The 17680-nt window shown below is 41.9% G+C and overlaps 1 protein-coding gene across 14 annotated transcripts in view; it reads right to left on the reverse strand.

The window, feature by feature from the left end:
- Positions 1-17680, reverse strand: part of LOC120731893 (calcium-dependent secretion activator 1) — a 324336-nt gene that overhangs the window by 47050 nt on the left and 259606 nt on the right. For 13 of the 14 annotated variants that reach the window (XM_040029354.1, XM_040029310.1, XM_040029241.1 and 10 more), the window contains one exon: positions 14783-14815. The exons of the other annotated variant lie outside the window; for it this stretch is intronic. In XM_040029354.1, the coding sequence (XP_039885288.1) occupies positions 14783-14815 (33 nt within the window). The remainder of the gene's footprint in view (positions 1-14782; positions 14816-17680) is intronic. 14 annotated transcript variants of the gene reach the window in all.

The raw sequence follows: 17680 nt of genomic DNA on the forward strand, positions 1-17680 counted from the left end.
TAGTACTTTGTGTGATCTCAAATTAATTGAGGTCACACAACAAGGTTTGCCTTACAAAGCATTCACAAATGAAAGTGAAAGGTCAGCCGGATCTCAAGTCTCAGTTATCTTCACAATAGAGAAAGGAAACAGACAAAGCTCATAGTGATACAGAAAATACAAACATTTATTGCATGATGCAAAAATACCTCACTTAAAAACAGAATATCGAAATGGATGTTGGACCGTAATGTGAGTGTGTTTAGCTGTGTTTAAGACAGAAAGAGAAACAATATTATCTTAACCTCTTAAGCCCCAGGGTGGTTTCTGAGCTTCCTGCTCGGAAAATGTAATGCCCAAATTTAATTGATTATTTCTCTGCAATTACAAACGCTGTCCTTACAATCTTGGTATCAAAATAAATCTAACACTTGGGAAATTTCATCAGAGGTGTAAATATTGAAGCAGATATTACTGTGTCAAAGTTACTGAGACTGGAACACAGAAAAAGTAAGTAGATTTTATCCTCGCCCAATTCTTTTTTTTTTTAATTTTAGCATATAACTCTTTTAAAAAATATGCCTCAGATCACATTTGGTTCCAGAAATTCAGTAACCAACATATAAACATCATCTGTGCAAAGATTTATGTTTCTAAAGTGAAACAGTGAAAAATTACAGCCCTGTCAATATATGAATATCCAGACGTACAAAAATGTCCAATTTTGGAACACAATTGGACACCATGCCAGTTGATTTTTTTAGGTATTAAAGAGCAGATTAATAATAAATTTTATTAACAGGCCTAAAAATGCTTTTTTTTAAAATAGATTTTTGAAGAATTAACCACACATTTACATGGTAATGGCCCTTTTCTGCAGTGCGCATGAAGCGTTTAATTGGTCTCTGGCCCTTTAAACTCTGAGGGGCTGTAACTTTGGTTTCTTTTAGTCAATTTGCATGATTGACCCCTATTTTTAATCGTTTAAGCCAATAGATTCACAGTAATGATGCCACGTTCACGTCACTTCAACCAATCAGACGTTGTAATGCCAAAACCCACGTTTTTACCAAATTTACTGCATGTGGCGTCTGTCCAGTCACGTGTCTGTAGGTGGGTCTAAAATGGAGGTTGTTGACGGAAAACAGCTCTGATGTGGCTAGGTAGGCATGGTAACTACTGGTAATCACGTGGCTACCGGCTACCGGCGAAAATAATGGAGGAACTCAGGACGGTAAGCCAATTTCTGTCTTAGCGCATTTGCACCGCTGTGTGTTTTTGTGGTCTTCTTTTGCGGCTCATTCAGTGAATTTTGGTCTGATTGTGGTGAAACTTGGTGTGTGGAGTCAGTGATAGCCCTGGAAGCTAACTAGCCTATCTTTAGCCGGTTACATGAAGTCTGAAGAATTTCTGGTTCGTTTTTGTTTGTTTAGCGGACTTCTGCGCATTTACGTAACTGCTCGTTTAATCACGGCTTGTTTTCGGTGTGTTTGGTGGTTGTAGAAATGGTTTATATGACATTTTAGCTGAGATTCTGAGGTTTCTGTGGATTCCATACATGTCTATATTTATTAAATATAATAAATACTAATAAAAAGCATGTAAACATAAGTTTAACTAATATGTGGATAAATGGTGTAGAGGCAGGACTTTGTCCTTTAGAGTGTGTTTGTTAGATCCACTGAGCAACCAATCATTGGCTGGTCTGACCTTCCCCCAACCTGTGTGCGCTGCTTGGACACCTGTGTGTGCTTTCGTGTACCAGTCAGATACACCAGAGACAGAGACGGTGAAAGATCCATTACCCGTGCGGTGAAGAAGCTAACTGGATAGTAAAAGTCCTTCTTCGGTGAAAATAATAAGAGTGATAGTGTGTTCCGAAGGCCGTGAGCCAACGTGAGCACTGTGAAGCCCCGTGTAGCATTTGTTGCTTTACATGGTCAGTTTTTTTTTCTTTGCTTACTTCGATTGGATTGGTTTTGAGGACCTGAGAAGAATCGAGGATCCCTTTTCCAGTACTGGATGGCGAGCCCAGCCCAAAGAGCCGGATGAACTGGTAGATTGTAACCCGACTGGTTACAAACACACTGAGTGACTATTGAACATTGAGAGACTGCAACTGACTTTTAAAAAAGGACACAAAAGACAATATATCCTTGGGTCGACCATTTGTGGGGTGTCACGGCCTGGGGGATCAGCAAGGGGCTGATCATTATGCTCCTATCTCTCGGTCTCTCTTTCTCTCTCTTTGTTTCTCTCTCTCTCTCCTGTTTTGCTGGGGTGGAACTCATGGTGGGTTCACGCTCTCGGCCCACGCCTCCTTGTATTGGAAACACCTGGACCTCATCAAGACCAGCTGGTTCTTAAGAGGTAAGAGGTCTGTTGTTCAGCGGTGGATCGTTGTTAAACTCTTGTCAGGTTTCTCGTGCCTGCGTGCTAGATATTAACGTGTTTATCTTTGTATCCAGATTTCCCGGACCCATCCCTGTGTTTCCTTGAGCGGTGTGTGGAAGGAGCGACTGGTTACTAGTGGAGAGAGAGGTCGGAGTGGAGCGTGTGTGTGACTCCCCTTTTCCCCTGGATCCCTGGAGCCCTGCCCCCTCACGTCTTGTATATAGCACTATCCCCCAGCCTGTAAATACACTCGGTGAAGAAACTGTAAATAAACTTTTATTGTTAACTTGCAAATCAGGAGTCCTGCGTGTGGATCCCCAATGGCAACCTGTTACATGGGGTTTATTTTATTCAATTTTGTTTCCAAGAAGCGCACTCTACTTTTGTTAAATGTGCACAACCTGCTAAACTTTGATAACTGTTAATAAATGCAATTTTGTTTTTGTTTTTTACACCTACTATGTACAAGTCCTCTGTTGTCAGACACCTTTGGCTCCTACGAATCTAGAACCTCTCCGATCTATCTTAAAGGTAACTATGCTGCCTGTACTACATGCAAAAAAGGCTAGAAGTAGCACTAACAGGTCTTACATGCCCACTAGTATTGCATCACCAGTGCTACATAGAATAAAAAGTGGCGAGCCAGCCAGGAGCCTAGAGTGTTGTGTGACAACATTGGAATCCTTTTTGCCCTTTGATCAGACTCACATACTGTGAAAATGGATTTTGTCAACAAGTATGCCATTAAAGTACCAAATGCATTAATTTTTAGCGGTGTTGCAGATAGAGAGATAGACAAAGAGGTATTTGAGTTTCTATAACAACATGGTACTATTCGTAGAGTACTCGCTGTCGATGATGACTCTTCTGCATTCCACAAAAGTCAGATTGTAGAGTTTGAAATAGCTGTTGAAATATTAGCACCTAAGCTGCCTTACCTCTTACAGTCCACTGAGAATCCAGATGTCAGTTACCGAAATTCGAGCCTTAACTGACGTCTATACCAAGACCGTAGGGGGCAGTGTTACTGAAGCTTATATTAGCAACCTGAAAGGTTTAGCCTAGTTAACTGGGAAGGATTTCGAGGAAGTGTTGCGGGAGGCCATGTCCACAATAGGGAAGACCATTAAAGCTGCTGAGACAGCTGAAATAAACCCTGAAAATGACACTGCTGATCAGACTTGCCCTGTGGTAGGATCCACACAACTTGGAATCTCACCTTCAGTTTTAACTGAACTGTCTCACCCTCCTGAACCCATTCAGGGCACATTCCAACCTGAATGGGTTGACACCTCAAATATTGAGTCCAACTGACCTCAGCCCACCAGAGGTTCAGAAAATAGTAGTCGAGCATGTTGTCAAGAGTGTTGAAAAGGCATCACATGCTCACTCTACATTAAGACTCAGAGCTTTATCTGGCAAGATGCCCAGAACTTACAGTGAAGCTGACTATGAAACATGGCGTTCTCATGTTGACTTGTTGATGGAAGATGCTTCTTTCTCTGAGTTGGAAAAAACTCGTAAGATCCTTGAAAGTCTCCTTGCTCCTGCTTCTGATGTCATTCACCCCCTTAGGCCAGAAGCCACCCCTGTGGACTATCTTAAACCTCTGGATTCAGCTTTTGGCACCATCGAAGATGGTGAGGAACTGTTTGTACGCTTCATGACCACCCTCCAAGATCACGGTGAAAAGCCCTCACCTTGCTAACGGAACTGCAGTTGGAGCTAAAGCATAAGGAGCCACCCACTCTTGGAGAGCTATTGCTTCTGCTGTGTACTGCAGAAAACCGACAAGAAGTTAAAAGCACACGAATGAGGAGGCACTTTAGCGCCACAAAAACAAAAGCAGTGTCTCATGAACAGACAGTCACTGAAACAGATGCAGATGTCTATACAAACACAGTTTGCTAGTTCACCTTACATGCATTGTGTATATATATACACAACAACTGTGTTTAGTCTGTTCCTTCCCACTCCATGCAAGGCCACCTGGGTTGGCTGGAAGACTGTTTACTTAGCCTGGCAGGGCGAAGGACACTGTCTCAGCTGAACTATGGACACGCACACACATACATATACTGATACTGATAAGCACTCACTGACGCATCACCCTCCCTACCCCGGATCCAACGCCACCTCCAAGGCTTACCTCCCCTCTGATCTGGACATCGGGTCAGTTGGAGGCACAGTCGAAAGATTGCAGCGGTCCCAGATCAGATGTACACACTGGAACTCTTTCCCATGTTGCTGTCTGTGTTTATTGTGCTATGGTGTGTTGATATCTGTGCATTCCTGTATTACCCTTTTATGTTACACATTTCAATGTTTTTTTTTCCTCGCTACTTGGCCTGACCTGTCTCCCCAATGTGATGTTTGTGTATTGTATGTACGGTCGGCAAGGTCTGTCATCTCGGTTGTGGGCAAAAGACCTGCAACTGACAAATAAAGACTACCTCATCTCATCACCTGGCCGGTGCCCCGTGATGTTAAACAGCTCCGCTCATTCTTAGGCTTTTCAGAGTACTACAGGCGGTTCATTAAGAACTATTCGAGCATTTTTAAGCCCCTCACTAACATAACATCAGGCTACCCTCCTTTGCACAAAAGCACAAAGCCTAAAGCTAAGTCTGTCCAGTACCATGACCTCAAGACACCTTTCGGTGAGCGATGGACTCCCTCTTGTGATCTTGCTTTCAAAATCGTCATTGAAAAGCTCAGTACTGCATCTGTATTGGGTTTTGCTGACCTTAAACTGCTATATACGCTCCATACTGACACCAGCACTACAGGGCTTGGCGCCGCACTCTATTAAGAGCAAAATGGCCAGACCAGGGTGATAGCTTATGGAAGCGGTGGGTTGTCTAGGAGTGAATCTCGTTATTCTGCCCATAAGTTTTTATGGGCAGAGTTTTTAGCCTTGAAATGGGCAGTGACGGAAAAGTTTGCTATAGTGCTACACTTGTCTAACTAAAGCTAGCTGACTACAAACAAAAGGAAAACTGAACTTGAGGAACAAAGTAAAGAATTTCCAAACTCTTAAACATTTCAGAGACATTACCATGCACTGCTTTATTAACAGAGAGGAATACTAATACTATTAATATGAGGAATACTCTGTGGTGTTCATGCTTGATTTTTAAGCACTGTGGCATATTCACTGATGATTTGTGATAACAATATTGATGTTTTATTTTGAATGAAGGTGCTTCATATTCCACTTAAAGTACGCTGTGACTCCGGATGCTCAGTGTGTCTCTCCCATCCTACAAACTCAAACTGGTCCTACTTACACTTCAGTATTTTGTTAACCTTAAGGGTGTGCATCTTGTTGTGAATCTGTTCTATATCATGTTGTGCTTTGTTTCCTTTTTCTGTTAGATAGCTGAGGATTGTTTGGTCCTGCTGACCTTTCAGTTTGATTTGTTGAAGCTTTGTGAGGTATAGCTTGTCTCTCATTTTAAATGTGGTTAAACAAAATAGTTAGTCAGCTATTAGTAACTGACTGAATTTAACATGAAGTACAATACGAAATAAGCATTTATAAAAACCTTTATGAACACACAAAAGTAGTTCATTTTGTAATCTTTATGTGTATCAATGTTCATCTGAATACTTGCCTACTATTGTTCTGATACCTATTTCCTATACCACAAACCATTAACCTTTGCTTCTAAAAGACGTGTTTGGTGCAATAATACTATTAAGAAATTGTAACTTCATCATTTATAAATGATGAATGAATTATTAACTGAGACCTTACTATTGTATACTAAAGTGTTAACCTCTTTATTTCCCAAGTGGTCACCACAATCGATGCATTTGGCACTGGCAATATTGCAAAGGCCAATAAAGCTGGCCAGAGGATCACATTGGTTTCAATATATAACATTCAAGCTGTAACACTAGCATACCAGAACCAGGAGCTACCTTGCTTTTTACATTATGGTATGGGACGTCACACTATTCACAATGAAAGGGCCAAAATTTTTAAAGTGAGGGGCTCACATGCACAACATCCAGGTGCTGGGATAGCTTTCAACACAAGCAAAAGCCGCGTGACATTTGTCTCAGCTGCAAAGGTTTTGTAAATAGATGTTAGATTTGGAATTGATTTCAAGTGTTGAACCTGGATTTGGCAGCTGGGAGTTTTAGGACCCTGTTACCCTGTTTCACAAATCTAAGTGTAATATTACTTAGCTTAACCTAAATGCAGGTATAACTATTGTTGATGAAAGAAATTGTTCTTACTTTGATATAACTTTGGTAAATAAGTGGTAATAACTTATCTCCCTATCATTCCCTTCTTGTTTTCACCATAATATCCGACTATCACATTATTGATGAGCTCTGATAGAAAGTGCTACCAAATATTCTCTAGTGCCCACAGCAGAGCAAAGTTTTCATCAGTGTATTATAGTAAATATTAAGCAATACTACTATTCCACTAGGTTCCTCCGGGAAATTCAGTTCAACCCACCAGTCTCACTGTCTGTGTGGGTTGTGATTTTTTGCAGTCTGCTGATCAGTCTGCTGATGTGCTTAAGCACAGTAGTATTAGCAGTAGTATATTAGTTGTCGTACCTGCTTAGCAGCAGCATTTTCACACTGCCACCATAAACATATTGGCTTAGTGATGATCACAGTACACATGTTGATTTACTGTCTCGGTTGTCAGCAGTTGCAGAACCATTAAAATCAGATAAGAAACCGTATTTATTGATGATGAGATCTAACATGATAAATTGTCTCATAATCAAGTGGAAGCCAGCTCTACTACATTCGAGCCGAGATGGTTCACAAATCGTTGAGGGTTATTTTGGGAAGGAGGAACATTCGGTCATTACAGGGTTGCACACCAAGCTCTTGTGACAGAGTTGAGATTGACTGAAACTAGTCTCTGCAGTCTGGGCATGTGCAACGTGAACGGGGAACTGTCACTTGGACAACAGCCTGTTAGGAGGCCCGCCACTCTGATATCTGAAATATCAAAAAAACAACTAAGAACACATCTTTTTAGTATTGCATTTTGTTAACTTTCGTCTGTTTTTGTTTTATACCTTGTGAAGCACTTTGTGATCTTTTATCTAGAAATGTGCTATATAAATAAAAATTTACTTACTTACTTATATTGGGAGGACATTGCAGTTGTTGGCACCTTAGCTGTCTTTCTAAGAACAACATATTTTCCCATTTTCATATTTCACAAAATAACACTCTTTTAACCTTTTGTGCTTGAATTTCATTCATCAGGACTCCAAAAAGTCATCCAAACAACTCATTGCCATCTCCCACTAAATGTGGATAACACATCTGCAGTAATGCCTACAATGTGTGAATGAGTCTTTTTTTTTTGCCATTTTTAACCAGCGTAACTCAAATGTTGTACGATGAGAACACAATTAGCATGCTGGTCCAGAAACTGTGACCCTTGCCAGCGTACACAGTGGCTCTTCAGATTTACTGACAAGGCATTAATTTGATATTTGGCATTTTTCAAGGGCCAAAGTGTTGGCAGCTTATCTAGAACTGGCGCGCACACAGACACATGCAAACACCACCGCCGCCAACCTGACAGCAGAATGGGCATGTGTTGTACAACAAGGACTCACAATGTATGCGGCACAGAGATGGATGCATGAGGCACGGATGGCTGTCAGTGTCTGGCCACATACATATGAATGGACATTTGGGGAAGGAAACGTGGGGACATTCAATGTGGAAATACAACACCCAGGACCATCTGGATCATGATGGTAGATGTGAAAGTATGGTCAAATATTTGTAGATGAACAAGAACACACAAACAAACATTCTCACATCACCAGGGAAGCAAAATGCTCCATTTAAATTCATCAAAAATAGCAGACATTATTTTCATAAGTAAGATCTCGCACAATATGTTATGATATTGCTATGGTTAAGACAATATCAAATATAAAGCATTATATATATATATATATATATATATATATATTAGGGGTGCAACGATACACAAAATTCACGGTTCGGTTCGGTTCGATACTTTGGTGTCACGGTTCGATATTTTTTCGATACAAAAAAAATGTTCATGCCTTTTTAATTTGTCATTTATTAAAATTATAAATATATATTTTAACTCAAAAGTACAGTTTTTAAATTTAACCCTAACCCTTGTGCGTGTTTTTTATTTTGACAGCGAATGCGCACCTGTGGACCACTTATGTGCAGCCCTGGTTATTTAGCTCATCATATTGCAGCCACAGAAATTCTTTTGTCCATGAAACCATAAAGCTGCACTTTCTTTTTGCCTTATAGTCTGATTTGTCATAACTTCTCCGTTTTGTGGTAAGCTTTTCTTTGGCTGTCACTTCTTCACCCTGACCTGTCTTATTTGGCTCAGCAGAACTGAAATGCTTTTACACATGCACTCACACATGTTTAAGCTTGCTGCGGGAGATTTCACTTGTCATGTTTGCATAGTAAGCTAACGATTAATAAGACGATGTCAGAGGAATTGGTGCACAAATTATCATCACTCACAGATCAGTGCTGTCGCTCTCTATACACAGTTGGCACGATTGCAAAGTGAAAGCAAAAAAACAAGCGCAAATTCAAACGCGATTTCAATATGTCACATATTGACAGTGGCTCACCGATGCCAATGACATAATTACCCAGCTACATTTCTGAAAGAATGCAAAAGCATTGACATATATTTTTCCTACAATAGCCCGACGGGCAGGGAAGAGATAGATTTTGGTAGCCCGACTGAAAAAATCGCTAGCTCCAGGACGTCGGGCTAGCGATATTGCAAGCCCTGTATCTGATTGAGGAATCACTCATCTTTGGAAAAGAGAGTTTATTACAGAGAAATGGCTCTTTCCAAAATAAAAGCTATACTATCCGCTTCTTCTGGGCTATATTCTCAGCAGCATAAGGAGAATCATGTGCTAACAGCTGTCTAAATGACTCGGCTAAAGTTAGTAGCATGCTTGCTTTTTTTTGTCTGCTTCCACTTGTCTTTGCACTAGGATGATGTCGGCGTAAATGTGCAGTCATATTCGTTGTGTTCCCACTAGTGCTTTCAGGTTGATCTCGTTGAAATGACCTTAACGCCACAACACGGCAAATCTCCGTTAACGAGCTACCGCCGATCGCTCCGTGCATGGGGCTAGACGGCAAACACGTTAACGAGCTAACTGCGCTAACACACTAGTTCACACCAATGTAATTGAGCATTGCATGGCACATCCAACATACTGTTTTACTTTAGTCCATGACTCGCTTACCTTCAGGGTCATACGTCACATGAAAACCAAAATAATTCCAAACGCCAGATCTGAATGAGGTCCATGTTGCAAGTAGAGCTTAACTTCTGTCTCGCTAGCTTGCCCTGCGCTCTTCCTTCTGACTATGCTGTCTGTGTTGAGCGCTCAGTGGATCTGCGCTCGACAGTGCAGCCTAGGCGGAGTAGTCGAACACAGATTCACTGAACGCTCAACACAGACAGCATCGTCAGAAGGAAAATTGATAAAATAAATTACAAATGTTGTATTGTTCGATACATATGCGTACCGAACCGAAAGCACTGTATCGAACGGTTCAATATCGATACGAATATCGTTGCACCCCTAATATATATATATATATATATATTAGGGGTGCAACGATACACAAAATTCACGGTTCGGTTCGGTTCGATACTTTGGTGTCACGGTTCGATATTTTTTCGATACAAAAAAAATGTTCATGCCTTTTTAATTTGTCATTTATTAAAATTATAAATATATATTTTAACTCAAAAGTACAGTTTTTAAATTTAACCCTAACCCTTGTGCGTGTTTTTTATTTTGACAGCGAATGCGCACCTGCGGACCACTTATGTGCAGCCCTGGTTATTTAGCTCGTCATATTGCAGCCACAGAAATTATTTTGTCCATGAAACCATAAAGCTGCACTTTCTTTTTGCCTTATAGTCTGATTTGTCATAACTTCTCCGTTTTGTGGTAAGCTTTTCTTTGGCTGTCACTTCTTCACCCTGACCTGTCTTATTTGGCTCAGCAGAACTAAAATATAAATCCTGCTGCTTTTACACACGCACTCACATAAGCTCAGCGATTCTCTGCGCGATCAACCTCTCACATGTTTAAGCTTGCTGCGGGAGATTTCACTTGTCATGTTTGCATAGTAAGCTAACGATTAATAAGACGATGTCAGAGGAATTGGTGCACAAATTATCATCACTCACAGATCAGTGCTGTCGCTCTCTATACACAGTTCGCACCATTGCAAAGTGAAAGCAAAAAAACAAGCGCAAATTCAAACGCGATTTCAATATGTCACATATTGACAGTGGCTCACCGATGCCAATGACATAATTACCCAGCTACATTTCTGAAAGAATGCAACAGCATTGACATATATTTTTCCTTCCTACAATAGCCCGACGGGCAGGGCAGAGATAGATTTTGGTAGCCCGACTGAAAAAATCGCTAGCTCCAGGACGTCGGGCTAGCGATATTGCAAGCCCTGTATCTGATTGAGGAATCACTCATCTTTGGAAAAGAGAGTTTATTACAGAGAAATGGCTCTTTCCAAAATAAAAGCTATACTATCCGCTTCTTCTGGGCTATATTCTCAGCAGCATAAGCAGAATCATGTGCTAACAGCTGTCTAAATGACTCGGCTAAAGTTAGTAGCATGCTTGTTGTTTTTGTCTTTGCACTAGGATGATGTCGGCGTAAATGTGCAGTCATATTCGTTGTGTTCCCACTAGTGCTTTCAGGTTGATCTCGTTGAAATGACCTTAACGCCACAACACGGCAAATCTCCGTTAACGAGCTACCGCCGATCGCCCCGTGCATGGGGCTAGACGGCCAACAAGTTAACGAGCTAACTGCGCTAACACACTAGTTCCCACCCATGTAATTGAGCATTGCATGGCACATCCAACATACTGTTTTACTTTAGTCCATGACTCGCTTACCTTCAGGGTCATACGTCACATGAAAACCAAAATAATTCCAAACGCCAGATCTGAATGTTGCAAGGAGAGCTTAACTTCTGTCTTGCTAGCTTGCCCTGCGCTCTTCCTTCTGACTATGCTGTCTGTGTTGAGCGCTCAGTGGATCTGCGCTCGACAGTGCAGCCTAGGCGGAGTAGTCGAACGCAGATTCACTGAGCGCTCAACACAGACAGCATCGTCAGAAGGAAAGTTGATAAAATAAATTACAAATGTTGTATTGTTCGATACATATGCGTACCGAACCGAAAGCACTGTATCGAACGGTTCAATATCGATACGAATATCGTTGCACCCCTAATATATATATATATATATATATGTATATATATATATATACCTGCCTGTGATCAGGTACCCTGCTGGGGTAATAGGCTGGCCAAAGGAGGAGATAGAAGCCACTGACATAAAGACAAGAAAGCTCCTTACCATGCATGGAGGGTTTCACCCCAAGTCCAGCACCCTGAGGCTGTACGCTAAGCGGAAGGAAGGGGGCCGGGGACTGGTGAGTGTCAGCACCACAGTCCAGGATGAGACAACGAACATCCAAGAATACATTGGGAAGATGGCCCCAACTGACCGAGTGCTCAGTGAATACCTCAGGCAGCAGAAACCCAAGAAAGAGGAGGGAGACGAGGAACCATCATGGAAGGACAGGCCCCTGCACGGTATGTACCACCGGCAGATAGAGGGGGTGGCTGATATCCAGAAATCCTACCAGTGGCTGGACAAAGCTGGACTGAAAGACAGCACAGAGGCACTAATCATGGCAGCACAAGAACAAGCTCTGAGTACAAGATCCATAGAGGCTGGGGTCTATCACACCAGGCAAGACCCCAGGTGCAGGCTGTGTAAAGATGCCCCAGAGACAATCCAGCACATAACAGCAGGGTGCAAGATGCTAGCAGGCAAGGCATACATGGAACGCCATAACCAAGTGGCCGGCATAGTGTACAGGAACATCTGTGCCGAGTATAACCTGGAAGTCCCGAGGTCAAAATGGGAGATGCCCCCAAGGGTGGTGGAGAATGACCGAGCTAAGATCCTGTGGGACTTCCAGATACAGACGGACAAAATGGTGGTGGCTAACCAACCGGACATAGTGGTGGTAGACAAACAGAAGAAGACGGCCATAGTGATCGATGTAGCGGTTCCGAATGACAGCAATATCAGGAAGAAGGAACACGAGAAGCTGGAGAAATACCAAGGGCTCAGAGAAGAGCTCGAGAGGATGTGGAGGGTGAAGGTAACGGTGGTCCCCGTGGTAATCGGAGCACTAGGTGCGGTGACTCCCAAGCTAGGCGAGTGGCTCCAGCAGATCCCGGGAATAACATCAGAGATCTCTGTCCAGAAGAGCGCAGTCCTGGGAACAGCTAAGATACTGCGCAGGACCCTCAAGCTCCCAGGCCTCTGGTAGAGGACCCGAGCTTGAAGGATAAAACCGCCCGCAGGGGCGTGCTGGGTGTTTTTTATACATAGAGAGAGAGAGAGAGAGCTAGGGATGGGTATCGTTTAGGTTTTATCCGATACCAGTACCAAACGGGTACTTTTGAAACGGTTGCAGTGCTTAAATGGTGCTCGAACCGGTGCTTAAAGAATGAAGAACACAAACTTTGTCCAAAAACCTCTCATTTTTAGCTGTTTTCCACTTTTTCTTTGGTCATTTTAGCCTTTTTGGCCAGGGTGAAGGGAGTATCTGCCATCAAACAAGAAGACAGCCGCATGTAACTACGACGGTGTTTGCTAGTTCACCTCACATGCATTAATTTAATAACGTGGTTAGCCTACTCAACGTAAATTACACACGAACAACATTAAGCTACTCACGCAGAGAAGAACGGCTGCTGCTGCCATCATCATCCTCATCATTTCTGCTACACTGGCAGGGCTAGTGGCTAAGACGCAACTCTTCGGGTTCTTGGGGGATGTTGCTAACTCCGGGTCCGATAACAGGCACCACACCAGCAGTAGATGTGCTCGGTGTGAGGTGCATTTCTCGGCTTTTAACAAAATGCTATACGTCGCCAGGTGTTTCATCAGATTCGAGGTGCTACTTCCTTTGACAGTATCACAGTATCACCTGAAAGCACTTGTTGCAGGCTGCTGAGTTTGCATCTTTTGCTGTGAAGTACAGCCAGACTTTGACCGCTTCACCTTGGGCATTTTTAATCTGTAGCTCTGCTCTAAAAGAACGTACGTACCTGGGCCCGCCTACTATGCTTGCAAAGTTAAAATGATTGGCTAGAATCCAAGGTGTATGACATCTTAGGAAAAAAAAAAGCACCAAAAAAAAGCACCAAAATAAAGCACCGAAATGTGCGCTGCTTTTTGGTCTGGTTACTACCGTTTATGTCAGAAAATCATGGCACCGGATACCGGTACCCATCCCTATATATAGCATTATAAAAAATTTATATAACAGCGATTTAAGTCAGATTTGATTTAATCACCAGTGAATGACAGAATACACCATTTAAGTATGCTGCAGAACCACACACACACACACACTCTCTACACTGGATCCCTTCAACACCTCCAATCAGCAGTGGGTCCACTGGAATTAGGGTTGCCAACCGTCCCTTGAAAAACAGAATCGTTCCGTATTTAGAAACAAAAGTATTGAGCTGAAAAGGGTATGCACTTTGTCAAATGGTTAAAAAATAATTACACACACAAAAACAAGAGCTAAGAAATTCCCCACACTGGGAAGGGTGAAGACAATCGGGTCGCCCAGCCCTGGCCAATTAGGCGTCCCTTATTTTTTATTTCAGGGAGTTGGCAACCCTAACTGGAATGGTTGGATGGATGAATAGACAGATGGATGGAATTTCAGCAAATGGAAATCCCGACACTCACTGTATACATCATATAAAACAGCAAATGTCATTTTAAAGTCAAAGGCAGAAATTTTCTTTGTGAGAACTTTGTGAGAGGGTGATGACTCATCGTGTGTAAGCTGAGGCTTTGGGGGAGATGTGACCAGTAAACAAATTATCTCTGAATGTCACGTCATATTATTTTTCGAATATGAACTATTAGGTTTTCTATGTCGTTTTTTAAATATCAAAATATTTACACATGTCATCATGTAACTCACATATGAAGTGGATTTTCAAATTCTTTTCATGAAATGGAATCAGGAATCAGGGATGGAATTATATGTTGAGTGATACAATACAAATGAGTCTTAACAGCACTCACATGCATGTGAGTCATGCAAACACAACAGGGACTGGGATTAATGATGACATTTTGAGGCCAAACAGTCACCAAAACTTTCAGAATTTAGATTTAGTACTTCTTAGTGCTCCAAAATATATCTGATGAGCAAATCAAAACTCGATAAAGGCACAATGACCCATACTGTACACACATACATTACAACAGCGATGTAAAATGAATACTTACAGGCACGTCCACATACTTCGAAGCAGCTTTTACCTTGACAAAGATAGAAAAACACTGAGTACAGCAGCTGAACAAAAGTTGTCCAGGTGAGACTAAGCATCTTATATCTTCTCACCTGCTGAACTAGAAACACTGACTTGTGGTGATATTAGCTGCACAAATGCACTCACTGTTATTGTATTCATAATTTAACAGTTTAGCTTTTGTAGTGTTGTGGAAATTTAGGGGCGCTAGTGCCAGAGAAGCTCACCAAAAAATCTAATGATATTACAGTTAGCATAAATGATTAACATAAAAACTATAACAATTTCAATGAACTAGTGAGCATAGAAATACACATATCAAAACAGATGATTATAATATGATGCTATGAGACTTTATATAGTTGCACACCATTGTAATTTACAAATGCATACAATGTGGGGAGTTTTATCAAATATTTGTATACGCACACTCAGTGGCAATGCAGTGTTTATGAAAATGGTCCACTTGTGTATCAGGAAATACATACATACATAGAGTATCAGTATACTGAGATAAATGGATGCTTTTTCATTAAATCAAATTTAAACCCCTTAATTTACCAGAACAAAAGGTAGCTTTAGAATTAATAACAAATTTCCTACATAGGTGCACTTTCACTGAGGAAATGAAGATGTCTGTTAAAATTGTTCATTACATTCAAAAGTTCAGTTACAGTAGAATAGCGTCACACTATGATTTACACACTGCCATTTACAGACCAAGTAAATTATTAGTGAAGTATTCTTATTCTGATGCATCTTTATTAAGCTATGACCTTGTCTCTGAGTGTGTTAACTGAGTGTAGCCAAGTACAGGATAGGGTAGGGGAAATTAAAGTAAGATGGAAAGAATGGGCCAATAGCTAGATTCGTAGGAGGGATAAAGTGAGTTGCGTGGAGAAGAATGACTGGAGCCACAGGTAAAGTTGCTATGAATTATATTAAACTATTTAGCAACAATTTAACAGCATTTCATGAACAGGAATGAAATCATAAAATAAAATACAGTGACAGCAATAATAATAACAATCAGAATCCTATCTGAGCTCAGATATGTCAGTCTTGCCGGCTTAATAGTCAGTCTTCAGTCAAGTCAAATCCAATAGGTTGTGATTGGTGCGATTTCGTCCTACCGCACTGTTGCAATTGTTCGTGAGAGAAGAGCAACCTGCCCTTCTGGGCCAACTCGGAATGGCTGTGGTTCGGTTCAAAGGGAAAGGCTCGCCATCTTCCTCGTCAGGAAGAGATCCAGGTCTCACGATCCCATAAAAAAAAACCTAGCCAGCACACTTCTAATGTTCAACTCTCAGAGAGGATCTTGTCCACTTCATCCGCTCCCGTGCAGATCGCGATGGTTTCAAGGTCCGAAATGTTCACAATAAATCAGGTCCGTTTCTCCAAGGTCCATGCAGATCTCCGGTATGGATATTTGCTCAATTTATCAAGTTAATAGTTATTTTCCAGCGAAAAGCTTGGCGGTGAAAATCAGCGATGGTCTCGTGCACCTCCGTCTCTGTGTCTGAGCACGTGACGGTACAGAGCAGGGGAAGGCGGGGCTTGTTCCTTCCTAACCAGTAGGGGTGTTAAATATACTCTTTGGGTTTTATTCTTATATTTATAGTATTTATCTTTTATTATTGATTTATTTTTGATCAACTCAGTGATTAACAGAGTAATGATAAATCCCAATTAACAATAACATGTTGTAGTGCATTACTGAGTCGTGTAAACTCACTGGGTTACATCAGCTTTTATAATAACTTAATATCTCAGATCATAGCTAGTTTAGGTAGCTACCAGCTACTAATGCAAAGGCCAGTAGAACCTCGCGTGTCAATTGTCTTTGCAATAGAAAAAGGAAACATATACAACACTACAGTAAAAGATGGTTTTTAGGAGGTTAAAACTACCACCCACTAGTTTCTGATGTTTTCTTTAGAAGCTCTGAGCAATTTTGCCATTGCGGTTTGGTGACAGAGGCACAGAGCTGAATGCTGATGCATGCTCTTCTACTCACAGAAGTAAATCAATGAATATGTCTAATGAAGTCAAAATAGAAGCAGAGAATATATGTTTTCATAGAAAAACAAAACACCTGTAGCTCAGGTGGCAGAGCAGGTCCGCCACTAATCAGAAGGTCGGTGGTTCGATCCCAGGCTGCCTCCTGGCTGCATGCCAAATATCCTTGGGCAAGATACTAACCCCGTGTTTACCTACTGGTGGTGGTCAGAGGGCCCGGTGGCGCCAGTGTCCGGCAGCCTCGCCTCTGTCAGTGCGCCCCAGGGCAGCTGTGGCTACAATGTAGAGGGGTCAAAGAAAAGCGTCTGGACTTCTTTAAGTTGCTTGAAGACGTTTCACCTCTCATCCGAGAAGCTTCTTCAGTTCTAAGGTCAAATGGTGGGGAGTCCCAGATTTAAACCTAGTGGGAGTATCCCCCCACAGAGGGACAAAAGGACCCCCTGATGATCCTCTAATCGCCTGAGCCAAGGTGTGAAACTGGGTGTGGGTCCCAATCAGCCAGGGTTTCGGGTGAGCTCATTGTGAAACCTGGCCCCACCCTATCATGCGAATTCCTGAGATCAGATGGCCCAGGATGTGAGTGGGTGTTAAGGCATCTGGGGAGGGAACTCAAAACTGGATTATAGATGGCAGAGAGTTGGTGTCGTAAACAGAGTTGAGTGGTGTTTGGTCTCTCCAATGTAGAGGTCTGGGCATTCCTCGCTGCACTGTACAGCATACACCACATTGTTAAGTCTGTGTTTTGGAGTTTTGTCTTTCGGGTGAACCAGTTTTTGTTTGAGCGTGTTGCTGGGTCTGAAATGCACCGGGATGTCATGCTTGGAGAAATCTCTGCTGAGTTTTCTGGGCTGCCCCG

The sequence above is a fragment of the Simochromis diagramma genome, unplaced genomic scaffold, assembly GCF_900408965.1.
Source record: "Simochromis diagramma unplaced genomic scaffold, fSimDia1.1 OVJJ01000352.1, whole genome shotgun sequence".
In the NCBI taxonomy this organism is placed as follows: Eukaryota; Metazoa; Chordata; class Actinopteri; order Cichliformes; family Cichlidae; genus Simochromis; species Simochromis diagramma.